The following is a 19936-nucleotide window of genomic DNA, read 5'->3' as shown; positions in this document are numbered from 1 at the left end:
CTAGTCAACATTTATTGAACAACTGCTAATTGCCAGTGTTCTAAAGATGGATCAGTGAACAAAACAGCAAAGGTCTGGCCTCTCAGTGCTTATGTTCTAGTAGGGAAAACAGACAAGCACATATATAGTTCGACAGGGAGAAAAAAGAGCCAGGTTAAGGGGTTTAGGAAGAGCCAGGGATGGGTGAAGTTGCTCTTTCACATATCACGGAAGGTCTCTCTGAGAAGGTGACATGTGGGTAGACACTTAAAGGAAGTGAGGGAGCAAACCATACAAATGTGTACAATGTGTGTTCCAGGCCGAGGGAACGGCAGGTGCAAAGGACGTGAGGCAGGCACAAGTGTGGTGTTTCTGAAGAATGAGAAGCCTGTGTGGCTGGGGCAGGATAAATTAAAGAAAGGGCTTTGATATCTTCTTCACTTGATTAAAAATGAGCACACAACACAGTCCAGTAATTGAAAAAGATGTATTAAAATAGTCACAAAAATACAACAATTGAAAAAGAAAAATTAATGAACTTGATTTTTATTTTTTTTTTACCTAGCTGAATACATTTCCATTGAAAAACTACAGATAGATTGGAATTTTAATCTCAAGTAATCCTTTAGGTGCCCCCTTAGAAAAATCATGTGTAGTTTTAAGAGGTCTCATTCTGCCAATAATCAGACATGGAAAGGACAGCCCTGACATTTGGAAGCAACCCTGCTGTTGTCATCTGTGTCCAGGGATGAGGATGCTGGGACACAGGAGAAAGGGTCAAAAGATCCACAGGAGTTGGTGTGAGGAGTTTTGGAAAAAGCCCCAACACTGAGGTGCTCCACCCAGGTGTGAGCAGCTTCTCTCAGACAAATCAGTCACAGACCCAGAGTAAGAAGCTGGCAGCTGACCACCCTTGCCCCGCAGAGGAGGCCACGGGGAGGCAGGGGAGGGAAGGCCCACGGCTGTGGTTAGCGAAAGCGAGGGCCGGTGCTCTGGGTGGCAGCTTCACAAACATGCAGAGAAATCAGGGCTCTTGCTATCAGGAGGTGTGAGGAAGTACGTATAGTAGATTCACTGGACCTCTGCGAAAGGTTAAGGAGGATCCCCCTTTCTCTGCCAAAAACGACCGTAAGGAAGTTACACTTATCAGTGCACACACTTGGTCTCACCACAACCTGTCTTCTTTCCCCCTGAAGTCCCGGACGGCTGTACAATTCTCACAGTGGGAGGGCTCACCAAGAGTATCGTCATCCTGGCATCAGCCTGAACGGTGACATCCCAACACCAACCCCCGCCTTCCCAACACACAAAAATGTCTCCTAAAGGTTCCTGGAGTTTTCACCGTGGAGGCAAAGAAGCCCCAGGGCGCAAGGCAAAGTTGACCACTTTGCAGAACTGTCTCGGGTAGAGCGCTCCGCGTCCCTGTGTCCTGCGCGGGACCTGTGAGCACAGAACAGGCAGACGCAGCAGAGCCGGCAGGTTTTCTTCCCACGCCGCAACACACGCCAGACGCACCAGCTTCGGAGATGGCCGGTATGTGTGATGACGCAGCCCGCTCCCCGCTCACGTACATATCAACGGAATGTAAGTTGCAGCATCATGTGAATAACAACAAATAGTCCCTCAGCAAATAAAAGACCACACGTATGGGGCAGAGTTCGTTTTGTAGCTCACACACCCTTTCTCTATGTAACCACTTCGTGCACACCTTTAAATCTAAATCCTTCTTTGTTTCCTTAAAACTCAGCCTTCAAACTCCCTCACAAAGATGACAAGATGGGGCGGGGTGGGGGGAGATGGCAGCTCTTAGGGGTCCTCAAAGTAAATGGGAGAAAAACTAACATTACCTGTCATCCCTACTTACCTGAACACATCCTGGGACCCTATTGTCAGTATTCTTCCTCTAACTGTGGGCTTTCAATTTTAAACGAAAAAAATTATTTTAAAAAAAAATCCAGAAAATGGGGGAATGACAACATAAGTGTTTAATGATTTTCACCATGCTTTTCAGTCTGAGTTAAAAAAACACATAGGTTTGAGATGGGGTGTTGGGGGTGGTGGTCAATAGGAGAAAATAAATTGAGAAGGATGCCCAAATTGTCTAGATTTCTCCTCATCTCACTGTTTATCAAAAGAACAAAAAACCAGAAACAGAAGAGATTCCCAACGTAGAAGTACTAACCTTGTTTGCTGATTTTAAAACTCTAGACCCTTTTTAGCCTCAAAGGCCTCGGAGGCGTCATGAATCTATTACAGAAGCCATGACTGATGCTGCCCCTGCTGGAAGCATGACTGAAGCTTCATATAGAAGATTCTCTAGAAAGCACTCTGCGATACTGGAGACTGGCAATCTAATTATTCCATTTCTGCCTACTTAAAAGGAAATGAAACTCAGCTCCTTCAGGTGTATGGGGACTCTTATTACAAGTACGAAGGACTTCAGCAAAGAATGTAACACACTTTTGCTCTCCCAATGGTACAGTACTCCTCAAGCCAGGCCTGGGGTCTCTACTTCAATTATATATTGATTATGGTATTGATCTAAAAGTACCTGGAAGGAAGTGACTTGCGGCACTGATCCTTTGCTAATCTTGCTATGATGAATCCACAAATTGAGACAATATGCTTACAGGGTGTGATGTTATAGTCTACACAACACTGAAAGCTAAAAACTGCTCCGTATTTTAGAGAGCAAAATAGCAACAAAATCTTTCACACTGTCTCTGAGTGGCATAGCAAATGGATGCTTTCTAAAAACAACCGCCAAATAGGTGGTACACCCTGGGCTAAAGGCCACCCTGAACATGCTTCCATCATAGCATCTCCACTCTCCAAGTACAATAAACGCGAAGGCGGGTTAAGCCCTTACATGAAAAGGCCATGTCTATTAGAATACTAAAAGATCTGCTACCATCTCCATTAAGGCAAACCACATCTAAATGATGGTGATAGGAATGTGTCTGAATTTTCTCAACTGTAAATGACCCTGAAGGGAAGTACAAAAACAGACAATTTACGTATACGTAGAATCATACCATCTCTTCATCATGCAATAGTGGCTCCTCGCATCAGAAGATTAAATAGAATATTTATACATATTCTTTATACACTTCTTTTTCTCCCTCTATGAATAAACATGTGCTTGTCCGTGTCCAGGTTTCCAAGGCCACACATGGTTATGAGCTACATTTTCTGCACAAGAGTCCAGTTTGGATTTGTTTCTTGCTTAGGATATGACTGGGGTCTTCTCAATTTTTCCGGATGTCCGCGTACACCACAGACTCTGACTTGTTAATCTTGTCGCTGTGATGTCCGCCAGAGTGGTCTAGCTGCGCATATATGACTGGGCCCTGGAGAAGAGAAGTAGAATTAGAGGTTTGGAAAAACTGGTGGCCCCATTAGGTGCAGGGACAGAAGCAATGATTAAAGGGAATATTGTTAAGGTTCCAGAGCGAAGAGTTCCCTCTTTTGAATGTCTTCAGGTACATATGTTCCTTCTTAGGAACCGTATGTCCAGGACTGACTTTATTTTTTTCCTGGGATTGACTTTAAAACAAGATTGGGGGGCTTCCCTGGTGGCGCAGTGGTTGAGAGTCCGTCTGCCGATGCAGGGGACACGGGTTCGTGCCCCAGTCCAGGAAGATCCCACATGCCGCGGAGCGGTTGGGCCCGTGAGCCATGGCCGCTGAGCCTGCGCGTCTGGAGCCTGTGCTCCGCAACGGGAGAGGCCACAACAGTGAGAGGCCCGCGTACCGCAAAAAAAAACAAGATTGGGTATACTTGGTAATTGTTCAAGCTGGTACACAGAGATTTATTACATTGTTCTGTCTACTTTTGTATCTGTTTTAAAATTTCTATAACAATATAATATTCCTTCCCAGGAGTTACCCTTATCTTAATACCTATCACAGAATTCCTCAACTCTTGTAATTGGGAGTCTCAAGGACAAACATGGGCACTTCTGTCAACCCGAGACCCACTGAAATCATGACTTTCAGAATGATACAAGAAACCAACATATTCAGTGCTACTCGAAAATACAATCAATTCGAACTGGTCACTTTATACAAACAGGTACTTAAAAAAAACTTCAAATATTCTTCCACGTACCTACTTATACTATAATTCTGTTAGTCTAATCTTACCATAACCAATAAAAATATTGCTTCTTTGATATCTAAGATCAGGTAACCATTTTTCCTGTTTTAAAATTTAAAATAACCCCCAAAGCCACAATCTGCAGAGCTATACAGAAAAGCCCTAAATGGACTAAAGTAGAAGAGGTCCTCTTCTCACCCTCGGCAGTAAGGAAGAGAGCTGTCAGGGTCCCACCCGGGACAGCGAGGCAAAGTGGCCTGGGCCAGAGCGAGTCCTCTGACTCTTGGGGAAGGAGGGAAGGCCGAAGGTTCAAATATCAGACAGGTGGCTGTGCTTCACAGCCCTTAAAGTCCCTTCCAACCCAGAGATTCTAAAATTGTCAACAGCAACAACGAAATAGGCCTGTTTCACAGGTAAAGAAAAGTTAATATAACCCAAAGTCGACTTCTCTCCCAATCCAGGGATTCTCTCTTTGAATAGTCTACTACTGTGCTCAAGCTTTCAACTTTGAAATCATAAGCTCAGGAGCCAAAGTATGTGGTTTAAAATAAACATCCTTGAAACTGTTCTGTATGAATCTGTAATGGTGGATACGTGACATATGCATTTGGTGAAACCCATAGAAATGTACAACACAGAGACTGAACCTTAACATAAACCACAGACTTTAGTTAATAATAATGTTTTCTATATTAATTCATCAACTGTAACAAATGTACCACAACAATGCAAGTTGTTAATAATCAGGGAAACTTTGGAGAGGAAGGAGTACACAGGACCTCTCTTTACTTTCTGTTAGATTTTTCTATAAACCTAACTAACACTGCTCTAAGAAATAAAGTCTACTAATAAAAAGAAGAAAAAAATGGAAAAAAACAAACATCCTCACTCCCATCTAGGAGTCCCACAACCTGCGTCCTTTAGTGTGTAACGTGGGATCCTGTGGAGTTCAGGCCCCCCAACTTCTACAGAAGGCGTATTTTAAAACCCCCAAGCATTAGTTTCTTTATCTCTGAAATGGCACTAACAATAGTATTATACGTCTTAAGATGGTGGTGAGAATTAAATGAGATGATATCTACAAATAACTTAAGCGGCGTCTGGCAGCACTCAGTACATATTAATCATTATTCTCATGAACATATTGTTATACAAATATACTTGAAAATATACTGAGGTTACCAGTCAAGTAAATCAAGCAGTCAAAGTCAGTGTGTTTGTCTTTAGTCAGTGTGTGATACTCTCATTCCTGTCACGGGTAACACAACAGATCTCGCTGTTAATACTGAATCAAACTGAAACCCTCTATATTCATCTCAAAAAGCAGCAAGTTAAATGTGATTCTACAAAATAAAAAGTTAAAGTTAACTATTTTCTACTTCCAGGAAAACAATGAAAAAAGTGTTTTCTAGTAAGTTAATGGATCCTTGGTAACAGCCATTTCCAACAGAACAGATCCTGAAATTAAATTATGTAACTTCCTAGACAATAAGACCTCATCCATTAGGAGGCTTAGGGTGTATTCATGGGGGAAGGAGTTTACACCGTGTGATAGATGGTTACAAATTCTTTCCCTTGTTGCATCTACACCCTTACAATATAATGCTGCAGCTCCTCCCACCAAGAGTCAGAACCTGCTTCTTAACCCCTTGAATCCAGGCTGGTCTTATCACTTGCTTTGACCCACAGAATGTGGCAGAAGTAACATGTGTAAGTTCCATACCTAGACCTCAACTGGCCTTGCAGCTTCCACTGTCTCCTTGATCTTGGAACCCACAGAGCCACCACCACCACGTGAAGAAGCCCAAGCTACTGCTGGCTGATGTGAGACACACAGCCCAGTTGTCCTGTGTCTCTCTGGCCCACCAACTGCCTGCCAATTGTCAGCCTATGAGTGAGACCCCTGCCGGCTGTCCAGCCAACTGCAGATGCACGAGCGAGCCAGCAGAGGTCAGCTGAACTGCCCTAGACCAGAAGACCTGCCCAACCAACCCACAGAAGTGGGAGCCAAATAACTGGTGGTGGTTCTAAGCCACTATCTTTTAAAGTGGTTTGTTACACAGTAATAGATAACTGATAAACTGTGCGAGTGGAAGAGACAGAGCACAGAGAAAGCAACAAAGAAAAATAACAGCATAATCTCTGAATTGGTCAGTAAATGTTAAAACACCAGTAAGGTCTTTCACGTGAGACAGTATTGTCCTTCATGGCAAGAGAACGCAACGATTTGCTGAAAGTAACTGGGAAAACACTGAGGGATAAAAGGAACTCCTTCCTACTGATGGATTTAGTTTCTTCAAATTGCTTCCCACTATCTAATGTCCTCACTCCCTTTCCCCCTTAGAATGTAATAAGGCCCTCAGGTCAGGGGCTTTGTTAAATGCCTAGAACAGTCTTTGGCAGACTGTAGGTGTTGGATGAAGGGGTGGATGAAAGAATGGATCTAAAGGAATCCTCACCAGAATTGGAGCTCAGGAATCTGCTGATGAATCTAGCTCCATCTAACACAGCTCTCTAAAGTTGGGTTCCGAGGTTGACTTGGCAGCTGTAGGTACCCTGGGTCTTTGTGGGACATGCCTCAGGACTTTAACACTTTGAGGGCCAAGAAGACCACTGAGGACTTCAGGAGGGGTCAGTGAACCAAGATCAACTTGGAAATGTACCTGCCATCGCTAAGATATTTACTTTGGGGTGTTCGAGAGTTAAAACAATAGCAACGATAACACCTACATTAACCGAGCTGTTTTTTTTTTTGTCTGCATTGAGTCTGTTGCTGTGCGCAGGCTTTCTCTAGTTGCGGCAAGCGGGGGTTACTCTTCATTGCAGTGCGTGAGCTTCTCGTTGCTGTGGCTTCTCTTGTTGCTGAGCATGGGCTCTAGGTGCATGGGCTTCAGTAGTTGTGGCTCACAGGCTCTAGAGCACAGGCTCAGTAGTTGTGGCACACGGGCTTAGTTGCTCCACGGAATGTGGGATCTTCCCAGACCAGGGCTCGAACCCGTGTCCCCAGCATTGGCAGGAGGATTCTTAACCACTGCACCACCAGGGAAGTCCCTTAATGGAGTTGTTTTTACTGTACATCTTGACACTCACTCACTTTCCCTCATCCTCCTTTTTTTTTTTTTTGGCGTTGTCACAAAGAATTACCATAACCGAGTGAAAAATTGCTCTGTACATATATATTTTCCCCAACTACTTATTATACAAATAGTCTTTACTATTGAAAATGTTTCAAGAGACTAATTGCTTGACCTAGGTCTATTCATTTAGTTTCAGTTAGAGATGAAATTACCCCTGAACTCTACTTGCATGAAATTTATCCCAATATAAAAACATACTGGTGAAGGTGTGGGAAGAGGGTCCAGGAAAAGAGGGTTATGGAAGAGCAAGGAGACCTATCTCTGAACAGATATTAATTTCTCGGAAGCTATTATGTCCTGAAGTACACTTTCCATGGTCTCTGTAGCCCTTTAGAATCTGAATCTGGTCCTTCAGGCATTAGGGGACTCACACCTGACAAGCTAGCACAAGTATCACTAAGAGAGAACATCTGTTTTTACCACTTGCTCATTGATTGTTCACAAAACACATTTTCAGTATTTATTTCACATCACCAAATATAGATGTGAAACAGATGTGTCTTGTGACATTCTCTGAGATAAATGAAACTGATTATCAAAAGGAAGCTGAAAAGAACTGGACAGGCAGGGTAGAACAAATACATGCCTTAGAGCCACACACAGATCGGGGTCTAACACCAGCTCTGCCACTAACTACTGACCTTGAGCAAGTGACTCAACCTAACTAAGCCTCAGTTTCTTCACGTGTAAAATAGGGACAGTAAAAGAACCTGCCTCGTAGGGCTGTTGTGAGGACTACATGAACGAATGCACATGCTGTACTTCTGGAGACATCACATATCTATAGACTATAGTTGACAAATACATAACTGTTCCCTCACTGTCCTCCATAAATACTTGCCCCACCCCCCCACTTTTTTTTCTGACTGTACCACACGGTATGCGAGATCTTAGTTCCCCAACCAGGGATCAAACCCACATCCCCTGCACTGGAGGCATGGCGTCCTAACCACTGGACCGCCAGGGAATTCCCGCTTGCCTTTTGTATACAAAGCATTAACCATTTCCAGAAAAGGATCTAGAAAACCAACTGTTCGTAAGATATATTCGCAAAAATTATTTGAAACCCATGTCATTCAGAGCTAAGCGTTACAAAGAAAGATTTGTACTTATCTTTTCCCTAATGCCAGAATACTCCACTCTAGGTAGCGCCTACCTAACACCCTTCCCAACTCAACCTCCCTCTCTGTGTGCGGGAAGAGCCCTAATTCGGTTCTGGTGTGCACCTTTCCTCCGCTCAGGTGAACGACCCCACTCTCCCCTGCCCCCAGGGGTGAAGCCGATCTGTCCCCCTGCAGATGACTGGAAGGGGCATCAGCATGTGACCCACTCTGCCAAGGGGACTAGGAAAAGTTTGCTGGGGAGCCCCAGGTAAAGATTTTCCTCCATAATAAAAACCACCTGGGAGGAGATTCAGCGCTAGGAATTCAGCTCAGGTGCCTTTTTTCATGAGCTGCCTGAAACCACGGCAGCCATTCTGAGGCTGAGGGAAGGAGCCTGAGAACAAAGACAATATGCAGAGGAGGAAGGAATAAAATGGAAAGAACCTGAGTCTTCATGACATTGCTGGGCCTCTTGTGAGTTAATAAACTTCTTACTGTTAAAGGTACTTTTAGTCAAGTCTTCTGTTACTAGTCTTCCAATTATAACAAAAATAGTGGCCAAAGACAGACGAGGAATATAGTGCACTTAATGCCCTGCCTGGCTATTATGTTTCATCTTTTGTAAATTTCCTTCCTGGAGCACTAGTATTCTTTCTCTTCTGATAAAATAACTTTGCGTTATTGATTCATCCAAATAGTAATGACTAACGCTATTAGACTCTCAGATGATGCCTGCAGGTAGAAAATGGAAGGTTCTGATAATCAAGGGAGCATGTCATGATAGAACCCTTGGAAGAAAGTCCCAAGGGGTAGTTTGCAAACATCCCTACCATGCACCCATTTCACAGATCTGATTGCGATAGGTGGGCAGCAACTGCCTAAACCTCTCCTTATAAGGCACCATGTACCATGGACTCTTACAATTAGCACTGGAAAAATGAGAAGGGGCTTAAAGATCAACTTGCCCCAACCCATCATTTCTAAGATAAGGGAACAGATGTTGAAGTTAAATAATGCCCCACAAGTTAACACGATGAGCTGGACCCCAGCGTCAATACTAGTTTGTAACACATCACTAACCCTTAAAACACTAAGATGTCTATCTAAATATGAAGATTTCCTCAAGGCTGTTTTGTCAGGGTATTTACATAAAAAAATTCTCCATATCATAGAAAAGCCTGAAAATGACCTGAACAACCCAGGAGACTCTGAGGTTCTGGAGGGCAGGGACTGGGTGATACTCATGCCTGCATTTCCCACGTCCAGTTTACGCTGTAAGTATGCTGAGCACTCAGATGTGTGTGGAAGTGATCAAAGAGAACGTGCAATGGAATGACTGAATTTTCAAAACAATTGCTACCTTTGCTTGTGCGCAACTTACAAAAAGTACTTAATCTCATAAATTACCTAATAAAATGAACATATCAGGTCAAGCCAGTTTTTCCTAAACCGTGAAACCTTTTCTGCCTTGGTTTGAACAACTGAAGATGGAGTGTATCAAAAGGATCCTGGTAAGAACAACTTCTACAAACACCTCCGGTGCTCTGACACAGAGGTGTTTCTGATACACATACTGAAGACGGCGTGTGATGGCAAAGTAAGAGCACACGCCAGCGTCACCTAAGGCCCTGGAGCGCTTAGGAATTTTGTGGAGTATCTGAAGCAAACGTTTTAACCCCAGGATAGCAGCCCCTGTTCCAAGTTGACCATTGAATGCAAACCGAAATAAAACAAAAATTGGAAGCTAAGTCTCCAGGGGAATCACGCAGTCCACTTCCAAGCCTTGTGTGGACCGACAAAGGCTTTATAAGTCCCAGAAACAGGTAAGGCAGAAAATGTCTTTAACAAGTTGTGTAACTGTAAAATAAAAGGTACAGTACGACTTGATGACAAATAACCAAGTAAGACAAAGGGTGCTCCAGGGACGTGTCACTGAACAGAAACCCTGATTTGCAACACGTTAGAGAAGAGGCCTTCAGGGGCCTGTACTGAGCGCAAAGGAAATAACCTAGGAATCAACTGTGAGGCATGCTGCGGGTTTCCTCTCAAAGCTGACCTGGTGTCATACTGCAAATGCTGAAAAATGATCATATAGATTGACACAGTGCTTGAACTGCTTCTCACTAGCCTCCAGAAAATGCCGCAGAGTCAGGCCTGGGCAGAACCCTGGGGGTTTACTCACAGGAGAGCTGAGCCCATCTCTGACTCAGGGACAGCAGTCACTGCAGGGTAGGGTCTTGGTGCTGAAAACAGGGCAGGCAAATCCACTTACTGAACAGGGAGCCCTCCTCTCTCCTTCCTCTGCTCCATTCCCAAGCATGGAATCAGAGGATTTCTTTCTGGAGAAATCAACTAACCCAAGAGAAAAGACCTTAGCAACTGATACTTAGGGGTCCCCCAGTGAAAGCCAGCCAGCACTTTATACAAACAGTGAAGCCTACTACCCAGTAAGCTCTGTCTCTGCTTAGAGCTCGTGATCAGATCTGAGTGCCTTCAATACAAACAGATAACCAAGGATCGCTGGGCATTTGAGGAAAGCTTTTAACGTGACAGACAAAAATTATAAAAGAAAAAAGGGAATTCAAAAGAAACAGCAAAATCTAGTAACAGAAGAAAACATTGTTTAAAAATCATGAAACAAGAAAAAATGATATGCTCAGAGAGATAAGACAATGCATCCATGAAAAGTACGGGTTATCAGAACCAGAATAAGCAATGGCTCTTGAAAATTAATAAAAAGATAGCAGAAATTAAATATTTAATAAAAGTTGGAAGATAAAGTTACAGAAATTTTCTAGAAGAAACTGCAAAACGGAAAAAATTAAGAAAACGAAAGGACTGCTCTAGATGATCTAACTGCTAACAGGAATTTCCAAAAGAGAGGATAGAAAATGGAAGGAGGAAATTTTCCAAAGAATAATGGAAGACAATACCCTAAAACTGAAGGGCAGAGTTTTCAGACTGAAAAAGCCCACTGAGTAGCCAGTACAATGAACAAAAAAGGCCCACAATTTTATAAAATTTCAGAGCATGAGGGATAAAGAAGATTCTAAGAGAAGGGGTATAAAACTGGTCCCACCCGAAGGAGGAGGAATCAGAACTGTATCAACTTCTTAGCATTGGAAGCTACAAAAATCAGCAATGCCTCAATATGCTGTAGGAAAATGATTTCCAACCTGGAATCCTACCCAACCAGATGATCAGTCAAGCTTGAGGGAGGAGAATAAAAACAATTTTAGACCTGCTAAAAACAAATGTATTATCTTACAGTTTTGGAGGTCAAAAGTCTGAAATGTGATTCACTGGGCTAAATCAAGGCATCAGCAGGGCTGCATTCCTTCTAGGGGCTCTAGGGAGAATCTGCTTCCTTGCTTTTTCCAGCTTATGGAAGCTGCCTGCATTCCTTGGCTTGTGACCCCTTCCTTCATCTTCAAAGCCAGTAGAATAGCATCTTCAAATCTCTGGCTCTCACCCTCCTGCCTTCCTCTTATAAGAACCTTTATGGGGCTTCCCTGGTGGCGCAGTGGTTGAGAGTCCGCCTGCCGATGCAGGGGACGCGGGTTCGTGCCCCGGTCCGGGAAGATCCCACATGCCGCGGAGCGGCTAGGCCCGTGAGCCATGGCCGCTGAGCCTGTGCTCCGCAGCGGGAGAGGCCGCAGCAGTGAGAGGCCTGCGTACCGCAAAAAAAAAGAACGCTTATGATTACATTCGGCCCACATGGATAATCCAGGAAAATCTCTCCATCTCAAGATCTGTAATCACAGCTGCAAAGTCCCTTTTGACAGGTAAGGTAACATATCCCATAGGTTCCAGGGATTAGGATGTGGGCATCTTTTGGAGGTCATTATTCTGCCTACCATACGAAGCCTCAAAATTTGTATCTGCTGTGCATCCTTTCTCAAGAAGATTAAGGAGGCCTCCCCAAACTCTGATGTCCGCCTCCTCAATTCAGTGAGACAGGTGAGCTGTTTCTGTTTTCCCCTCAGCACTGCAGCCTGGAAAATGCCTTGAGGAGTAAGCTGGGACGATCACAGGGCTCTCCTTATTTGTTTCCCTTCTCTTAGGAATCATGGTGCTGCACAACCTGTTTTCCAGTGTCCAAAGTCCATTGTTTCTTTTTTTTTTTTCCTCCCAGTCTGTTTTCAACAGGAGAACAACGCCCATGGCATTTCAAGGACAGAAGAAAAAGTTTCCAAGGCTTCTTTAGGTATCATGCCTACCTGTAACTCTAACGCCTTTATTCACAACCCTATTCCCATTCACAATCCAAATTAGTGAACTGAGGTATCCTACATAATCCGAGAGAGACAGTCGGAGAGACAAACAGAATGAGAGAGATGGACAGACAGATTAGGAACAAGTAAGGAGCCTGATGTTGTGAAGGACAATGCCTAGAAATCTAGGTTCTCGCCCCAATTCTGTTGCTAACTGGGTCTGTGCTTTTAGTAATTTAACATCGCAATGCCTCAGTTTCCTCACCACGTAGGACAACTGTGAACCAAGACTGTGGAATACTTCTTCCACAAAACACTGTTATCCTTTACTTCCTCTTAAATCCACCCGCCCCACTACAGCCTCAATCCCGCCTCCTCAGGTCAAAGTTATAACTGGCCACATTCCTTCTAATGCTTTCTACCCCAGAAGACCAGAATTGGTACTAAGCTCTGGAATTTCTGCCATTTATAGTTACGCCAGCATGGCCAAAACACAATATTAACCTCAATGCCAGATTCCTGCTGAATTCCAAATGAAAGTTATTTCTTCTCTGTACTTTCTACAAGAAGCAGAAACTAAAGCCTTTCCTTGTTCATCGAGCCTACTAATTATTCAGATAAATGTTTACTTTCAATTTCTCCTAAAGAATTCATACAAAATAATTTTTCTGTTCTATTACCAACACCAAAATCAACTTTTTCCTGTGAATTCCATGGCTTATAGAACACCTCAGTATAGAATCTAGTTCACTAGCTTTATTTCTTTGAGCAACGAAGGAAGAAGTATTTACATCTGACAAAGTCATTTCCTAATTTTGCTTGGGCCAATCTGTTAGTGGTGGTTTGGTGGAAACCTTTACTCAAGTCAGATTCTTCCCTACATACCTTCTTGTGGTCCTCCGAAACCAGCCCTTATGTTCCCCTCTGTTTCTCTTGCTCTCTCTCTTTCTGTCCGTTTCTCACAGCTCAGTGTTCTTTCCCACACCCCACAGAGTGACACAGCACCAAACTGCAGAGCATGGCATGGTGGGCGGAACTGCAATCAGCCATTACCTGGTGAGATCCAGAAGGTAGGCTCTTTACTAGACCCTCTGTGTCGGAGGGGGACTTCCGTGGAGCCTGCTTAACCGGTGACACATTCTCTGATGTATTGCAGCTGATGAGTTGGCAATTTGGAGAATGTAAAAAAAAAAAAAAAAAAAAAGGAATTAAAATAAATGGAAACAAAAAATATAGAAATGCAAGTGATGACAAAATGAAGTAGAAGATGTATAAAAACAAAACTCAACAAAACAATGAGTATCAAAACAATCACGTATCTTGAAACTATTTTTTTATCCCTGACACTAATTCTTCCAAGTCAGTGAAGCTACTCCAGGGGAGGTACAAGAATCCAATGTGGTGCAATCTCTTTGCCCCAGTTTATAACAATGATATCTGCTGGATGGGATTCTGGCTACAATGTACATTTATCCTTTTGCTTCTTTGGCTTTTTTCCCTACCATAAATCCTCCTTTGGGATACAGATTTAAAGGAGCAAGCTATACCTTCTTGATAGCAATTCGCTTTTGTGATCATCAAAGGCAAACCTCTTCTGAATGTGCTTCCAAAATGACAGACACTGATCCAGGCTCATAGCCTTGGCTTATCTCATTCCTTCCATCCCCTAGGTCCCCATAAGTTTGTTTCCCCATCAATTCCGCAACCAAACCCAAGAAAATTCAGGAAGTCATGGATGATAAGAAACTGTGGAATGCCACATCACACGGCCTGAACTTTTTCAGGGGCGTCGGGGTCTTCAACAGCAAGCCCTATCTCATAAATAAACCAGGGAAAGTGAATGCCAGGAGGTAACTCATTAGGGATTCCCTAATGGGATGTGTCTTCAGCAGAGCTTCAATCCCTTATAACGTACTTTTAAAAAATCTTAGGAGTGTGGAGAGAATCACATTTAAAGTGTCGTTACTAAGACCAAAGCGTACAAAGCATTCTGCAAACTGTGCCTTCTCTGAACCGGGAGGCTATATGCCACAAACCAAAATGGTTTGAGTATTGTAACACAAAGAGTCTAACTCAGTAATACTACAGTTCAAGTATAAAAAAAACTAAAACACACACACACACACAAAGGCATTTTACATGAAGAACATATATGTTCAGATGACCATAAAACCTGACAACCCAATTTCATTGGGATGGTACACTCAACATGTTTCTAACACAGACACATGACATATTTGTGGACAAACCATGATAGCTGTTGGGTTAGCTCAGAGCTGGCTAGTTAGTTGTCAACAAGGGAGATGGGCTGAATACATACACATGAATATTAACAGCAACGGCCAATGTGATTAGTTACCATGTGTCTAGTGGGAGTGGAAGAGGAGACCCAGCCCTGTTATAGTCCCAATGTGTCGTCTATGTCAGCTTTTCTTAAGAAGTGGAAGATAGGCAGGATCTGATCCCGGCACACCAAGGTAGAAAAGGCAGGGGAGGGGGAAAAAAAAACCAAAGTAAGAAGAATAGCAGCATTCACGATGCCATGCAGAATTCTAAGGCACACTTTTCTGTGCCTTTATTAACCCAAAAAGCGTGAACTACAGAGACTGGCGTGTCACCACCCTGGATTAGTTTCATGTCGAAAACCAATGCTTCGGTTACATTTCATCATAAACCACTCACCATGCAAGGGGGCAGGTGCAGTCAGCAGAATAGAAACATTCCAAGCAAATGATATCTGAATCTGAACACTTAAAACTCCTTAAAACACAGCACTCCTAAAAAGTAGAGCGGCACAGCCCAAAGCGAGAGGTCCCCACCGTCCACCAGCCAGGGAGTCCAGGGCATGCAACCCTCAACCACAGTCCCTTCCGTGCACCGGGGACGCAGCTCGTGCTACATCAACTGAAACCCAGCCTCACTCTCAGTCTTACCACACGAGTTCTACCAAGCTTATACAGGCTAGCTTTCCAGCTGGAGTGGCAGAAAGAGAGGGTCCTTCAATTAGACACACACCCTATGCTCAAACATGTTCTCTTTGAGAAGCCGCAAACAAAACGAAAGTCTTCTTTATTGCTGGTATATTTTGCAACTCTTATTAACTCAGCTTGGATGAGTCCAGCCATGCATTCCAGAATGGTCAAAGCAATAAACCAAACTACAAACAGGAAAAGCCCTGCATCATCACATCGGGGGGGGTCATTTATCAGCATACTCCTCTTATCATTATTATGTTTACCTAACTGAAAAGAAGAACCTTATGAGATTATTACCTAGAGATCAAGTTAAACTCATATTAGGTAAGTGATATCTGTGGCTTAATAATGCTAACTGCAGAGTGGATGATACTGAAACACAGAGCACAGACTACTGAGCAGTCCATTTCACCAAACCTAAGAAAGAAACTGAAACAGGGATTAGTGTCATAGTCTACGTTTAACAGCAGGCCACTGATTTCTGCTTGCCCGTGTCAGAACATCTTCTAAGAAGATGGCTCGATTCCGACATGAATGCTAACGGTAGCTAATTCTTCACAATTCTTTTCCCATAAAGCATACAGAAGTTTTCATAAACTCTGATTCCTTCCCTCCACCCTTCCCCCCAAAAGCAGAGCTGCTTACCCGGTGTAATCCCGTTTAGAGTTTTTCCTTCTATAGAGGACAGCCAGAATCATGGTGATGAGCAGCGTGAGACCCAGGACCACAGCAGTAACTATACCCACCACCACCCAAACGGGAAACGCAGGCAAAATCTCTAGAGAGAAAGAACAAAACAGGTTTAAGGTACACTGCGACAGAGAGAAGAAATGGAATTGTATCAAGTTAATAAACAAGTGTCTTCCTTTAGCAATTACCATACCCTATTTGATTATCCAAATTATGAGATCCTAGTACCTAACTGATGACATAGGAACATTAGCTGATAAAGAATGAGCTTTAGAACTAAAAACATTTCTATATACATAATCCCTCTCAGTGCTCTAAAATCGAAGAAAAGCTGGGGATGTGAATTTACCTCAATCTATTCTCCAACAAAGCAGACTTTGTCTCGAAATGAGAGAGCAGAACCCGCATTGCCTGCTTATTCTCCAAAAAAGGTGAAGAAATAGCTATACTGTTTCTGCCAATGTTAAAGCTTTCTCCTGGAGAATATTAAAACAATATTAATCTCCTTCTTTCCCAATACTCACCCCATCCAACTATAATGAATCTGGCCTTACTTCTAATTAACAGTGAAAAATTCATACTCCTTTAATCTGATCAGTATGCCCCAGACAGCAGGTTTATAAATGGAGAAATCAGCCACTCCGGTGGGAATGAGCTCCCTGACCCCCAGGCATGTTCGGTAGAGCCACAGGTCGATGGAAACAGGGAGCATAACTGTATGGCAGAAATACCCCTTTCAAACACACCCTGAAATGTAACTCTTGTTCTCTAACTAAGCATGAAATAAAGGGGACTGAATCATTACTGCAAAAATACTCAAGGAAGTACCTTTCTCTACAACATAAAGCCTAATGTGTCCTGGCTGGACAACAATGTCAGGCGGATTTTTGACATCACAGATGTAGGTGCCGTTGTGTATAAACTGCATATTTTCTATGTTGATTGACGCATCTTTCTTGTCGAGGTCTCCAGCCCAGCTGATTCTGTCCTTAAATGGTGGGTAATTCCCGGCATACACTTGCCCTTGGGAGTAGTGGAAAAACTGCAATTAGAAAAAAAGAACACATGAGCTATTCTCAAAGGTAGAAGTTCTAAACTCTATTATAGGCATGCTGTGAAGGGTTTTTTTAAAAAAAGACATCATCTGAGGAGCTCCAATCAAGATGGCGGAGTAGAAGGATGTGAAAAAAAGACTTCATCCAGAAAGAAATGCCACATCATATTACAAATCTCAGGCTACAGAACCTAAGCCAGACAGGGATTTAGAAATCATGGAGTTCAACCCTGTCTCAGTTGGAGAAATAAATGTGTACGTTCTCTCTAAACCTCTCAATAGCCCAGTGGTGTAGCAATTACCACCCGTATTTTTATAATAAGGAAATGGAGACTCAAAGAAACCATTTGCCCAATGTCACAATGACAATAGGTGGTGGATCCAGAGTTAAAGTCAGGACCACCTGACTCTTCAAAGCCAATGCTCTGATGGGCACCACAGTTGAGCCCAGTGAATCCAAAGGTTTCAGCCTTAACTCACAAAGCTTACCATTAAGATATGCAAAGCCATCAAGAAAAAGAAGCCCAAATATCACAGATCAGTTCATCTGATGGGTTACCCAGTCTTACTTATTGGTTTCCTACAGAAAAGTCATGGACGTGTGAAAGGAACACAGCCCAGACAACCCAAAATGTTCTCGTCCGCCTTTGCAGGTTCAGCCTTTAGCCCCTTCCTCTTTCCACTCTCACTCTCTCCTCAGACCTGCTTTCAGCAAGGGAACACTTTGTCAAACCCAGCCCCCTGGAAGTAAGGTCAGGCCTGGTGGGTGGGGATCTATCCTGATATGCGGCTTCAATACAAGCACCTCTGCTAGAGGCTGGATGTCTGTTCATATTCACAGATGGGGCGATAGTGGGGTTGGGGAGGGTGGTGGAAATGAGCATTAGTCAACCACTGAGCTGCACTGGCAATCCAAGCACAACATTTTCAGAACCTTTTGTGGAAGCTGCAAACCCCTGTGCAATCTCACCCATTCCTATGACTTAATGGCCATCTACATTTTGTTAACGCGCAAACCTCTCTCACGCATAGTGCTTCCTGGAGCTCTAGACCCCTAATCCAACTGCCTACTCACGCAGCTGCCTCCACCCTCCAAGTCTGCCACCTTCTCCTATCAACTCCATCTTCTACCTGTGTCTCTCATCTTGACTGATGGCTACATGCCAGTCTCCCAAACCATAAATTTTGGAGTTATCGTTAATTCCTCTGTCTTCCTTCCCATCCAATTAATTTCCCGATCCTGGGACTTCCCTGGTGGTCCAGTGGTGAAGAATCCACCTTCCAAAGCAGGGGATGCGGGTTCGATCCCTGGTCGGGGAACTAGCCTCTCGCATGCTGTGGGGCAACTAAGCCCGCGCTCCACAACTACTGAGCTCGTGTGCCTCCACTAGAGCCCGCATGCCGCAAACTACAGAGCACACACACCCTGGAGCCTGCACGCCACAACTAGAGAAGAGAAAACCCACAGGCCACAACTAGAGAGAAGCCCATGCACCACAACAAAAGATCCTGCATACCTCAACGAGGATCCTGCATGCTGCAACTAAGACCTGACGCAGCCAAAAATAAATAAATAGATAATAAATCATTAAAGAAAAAAGAAATCCCCAATCCTGTCAATTCCATGTCCTAAGTTTCTCTTTTCTGTTTAGTTCCCACTGATAATACCTGATGTTCATGTCCTCAGCATCTTGGGCTATGACCTCTTAACTGGTCTCAAGCTCCTCTAATCCATCCTCCACAAGGCCTGAATGATTATTGGGAGAAAAAAAATTAAAAACCATTTATCAAATATATACCCTGTGTTTACTATAACTAATGCTTGTTAGGAACTATGAAGGCTCTGAGGTTCTACCCTCCCTGCAAGTCTGCCACAGGTTGACAGATGCCGGCAGAAGACACAAGACTCCTGGGAAGTCTTTGTTCTCATGAAGAAGACTTGGAGACAAAGGACCCTATTACTTACAAACAGCCAGCAGCATGTTTTTATCTGTGGCCCCTGCCCCGCAAGGCCCACAGGGAAGGCACGGAGGGGCTTGGGTGGATGCTGTGCGTGCAGAGGCTCGGTATCACAGCTGAGGAGCCCCAAGCTTAGGAAACCCAAATCTTTTATAATGGCCCCAAAGGGAGACATGTTACTATCTTGGACAGTAAGCAAACCTGTCCTCTGCTCCAGAGGGAGACACCGTCTCTGCCTTCCAAAGCTAGTCACTGGACAAGAAAGGCAGCCAGGGCCTCCGCTTGTAAGATGGGCAGAAATGGGAAGTACCATGAAAAATAACACTCTGACTCTCATAACCACGCTGCAAGGTGAGATTCACCTTGCCAGATATTTGGCAAGTGAGGAAAGAGGCTCAGAAAACCTTAGTGACTTACTCAAGGTCACAGGTCTCGGAGACAGAATTCAAAGCTTAAGCTATTTTCATTATTTAATGCCTCTCATGTCTGATTGTATCTCGCCTGCCCCAAACCCTTCACCTCTCTTCTTAACCAGGAAATAAACCATAAACTCTTAGCTTAGCAAACAAGTCCTTCTGTCATCTGGTCTCTGCTTTCCTTCCTACCTCATCTACAAACATCCTCTGAAGCAGCAACATAGACTTACACTACACTCTTTCCCACCTTTGGGTCTCTGCAAACCTCTCCCTCATCAGGCTGGGTGCCCTCTGAAGGCAGGGTGCAAGCT

General features: G+C 43.7%; 1 protein-coding gene across 1 annotated transcript in view; it reads right to left on the bottom strand.

Annotated features, from left to right (window-relative positions):
- Positions 1–455: 455 nt before the first annotated feature.
- MPZL1 (myelin protein zero like 1) overlaps positions 456–19936 on the bottom strand; it is a 62568-nt gene continuing 43087 nt past the window's right edge. Inside the window, exons 3-6 of the mRNA XM_060033516.1 lie at positions 17025–17238; positions 16152–16284; positions 13585–13687; positions 456–3329 (exon numbers count right to left, since the gene is read on the bottom strand). Of these exons, the coding sequence (XP_059889499.1) occupies positions 3228–3329; positions 13585–13687; positions 16152–16284; positions 17025–17238 (552 nt within the window). The 3' untranslated portion in view covers positions 456–3227. The remainder of the gene's footprint in view (positions 3330–13584; positions 13688–16151; positions 16285–17024; positions 17239–19936) is intronic.

This window comes from Delphinus delphis, chromosome 1 (genome assembly GCF_949987515.2).
Source record: "Delphinus delphis chromosome 1, mDelDel1.2, whole genome shotgun sequence".
Taxonomy (NCBI): Eukaryota; Metazoa; Chordata; class Mammalia; order Artiodactyla; family Delphinidae; genus Delphinus; species Delphinus delphis.
The sequence above is the reverse complement of the archived record's forward strand: the minus strand, read 5'-3'. Positions and strand labels throughout refer to the sequence as shown.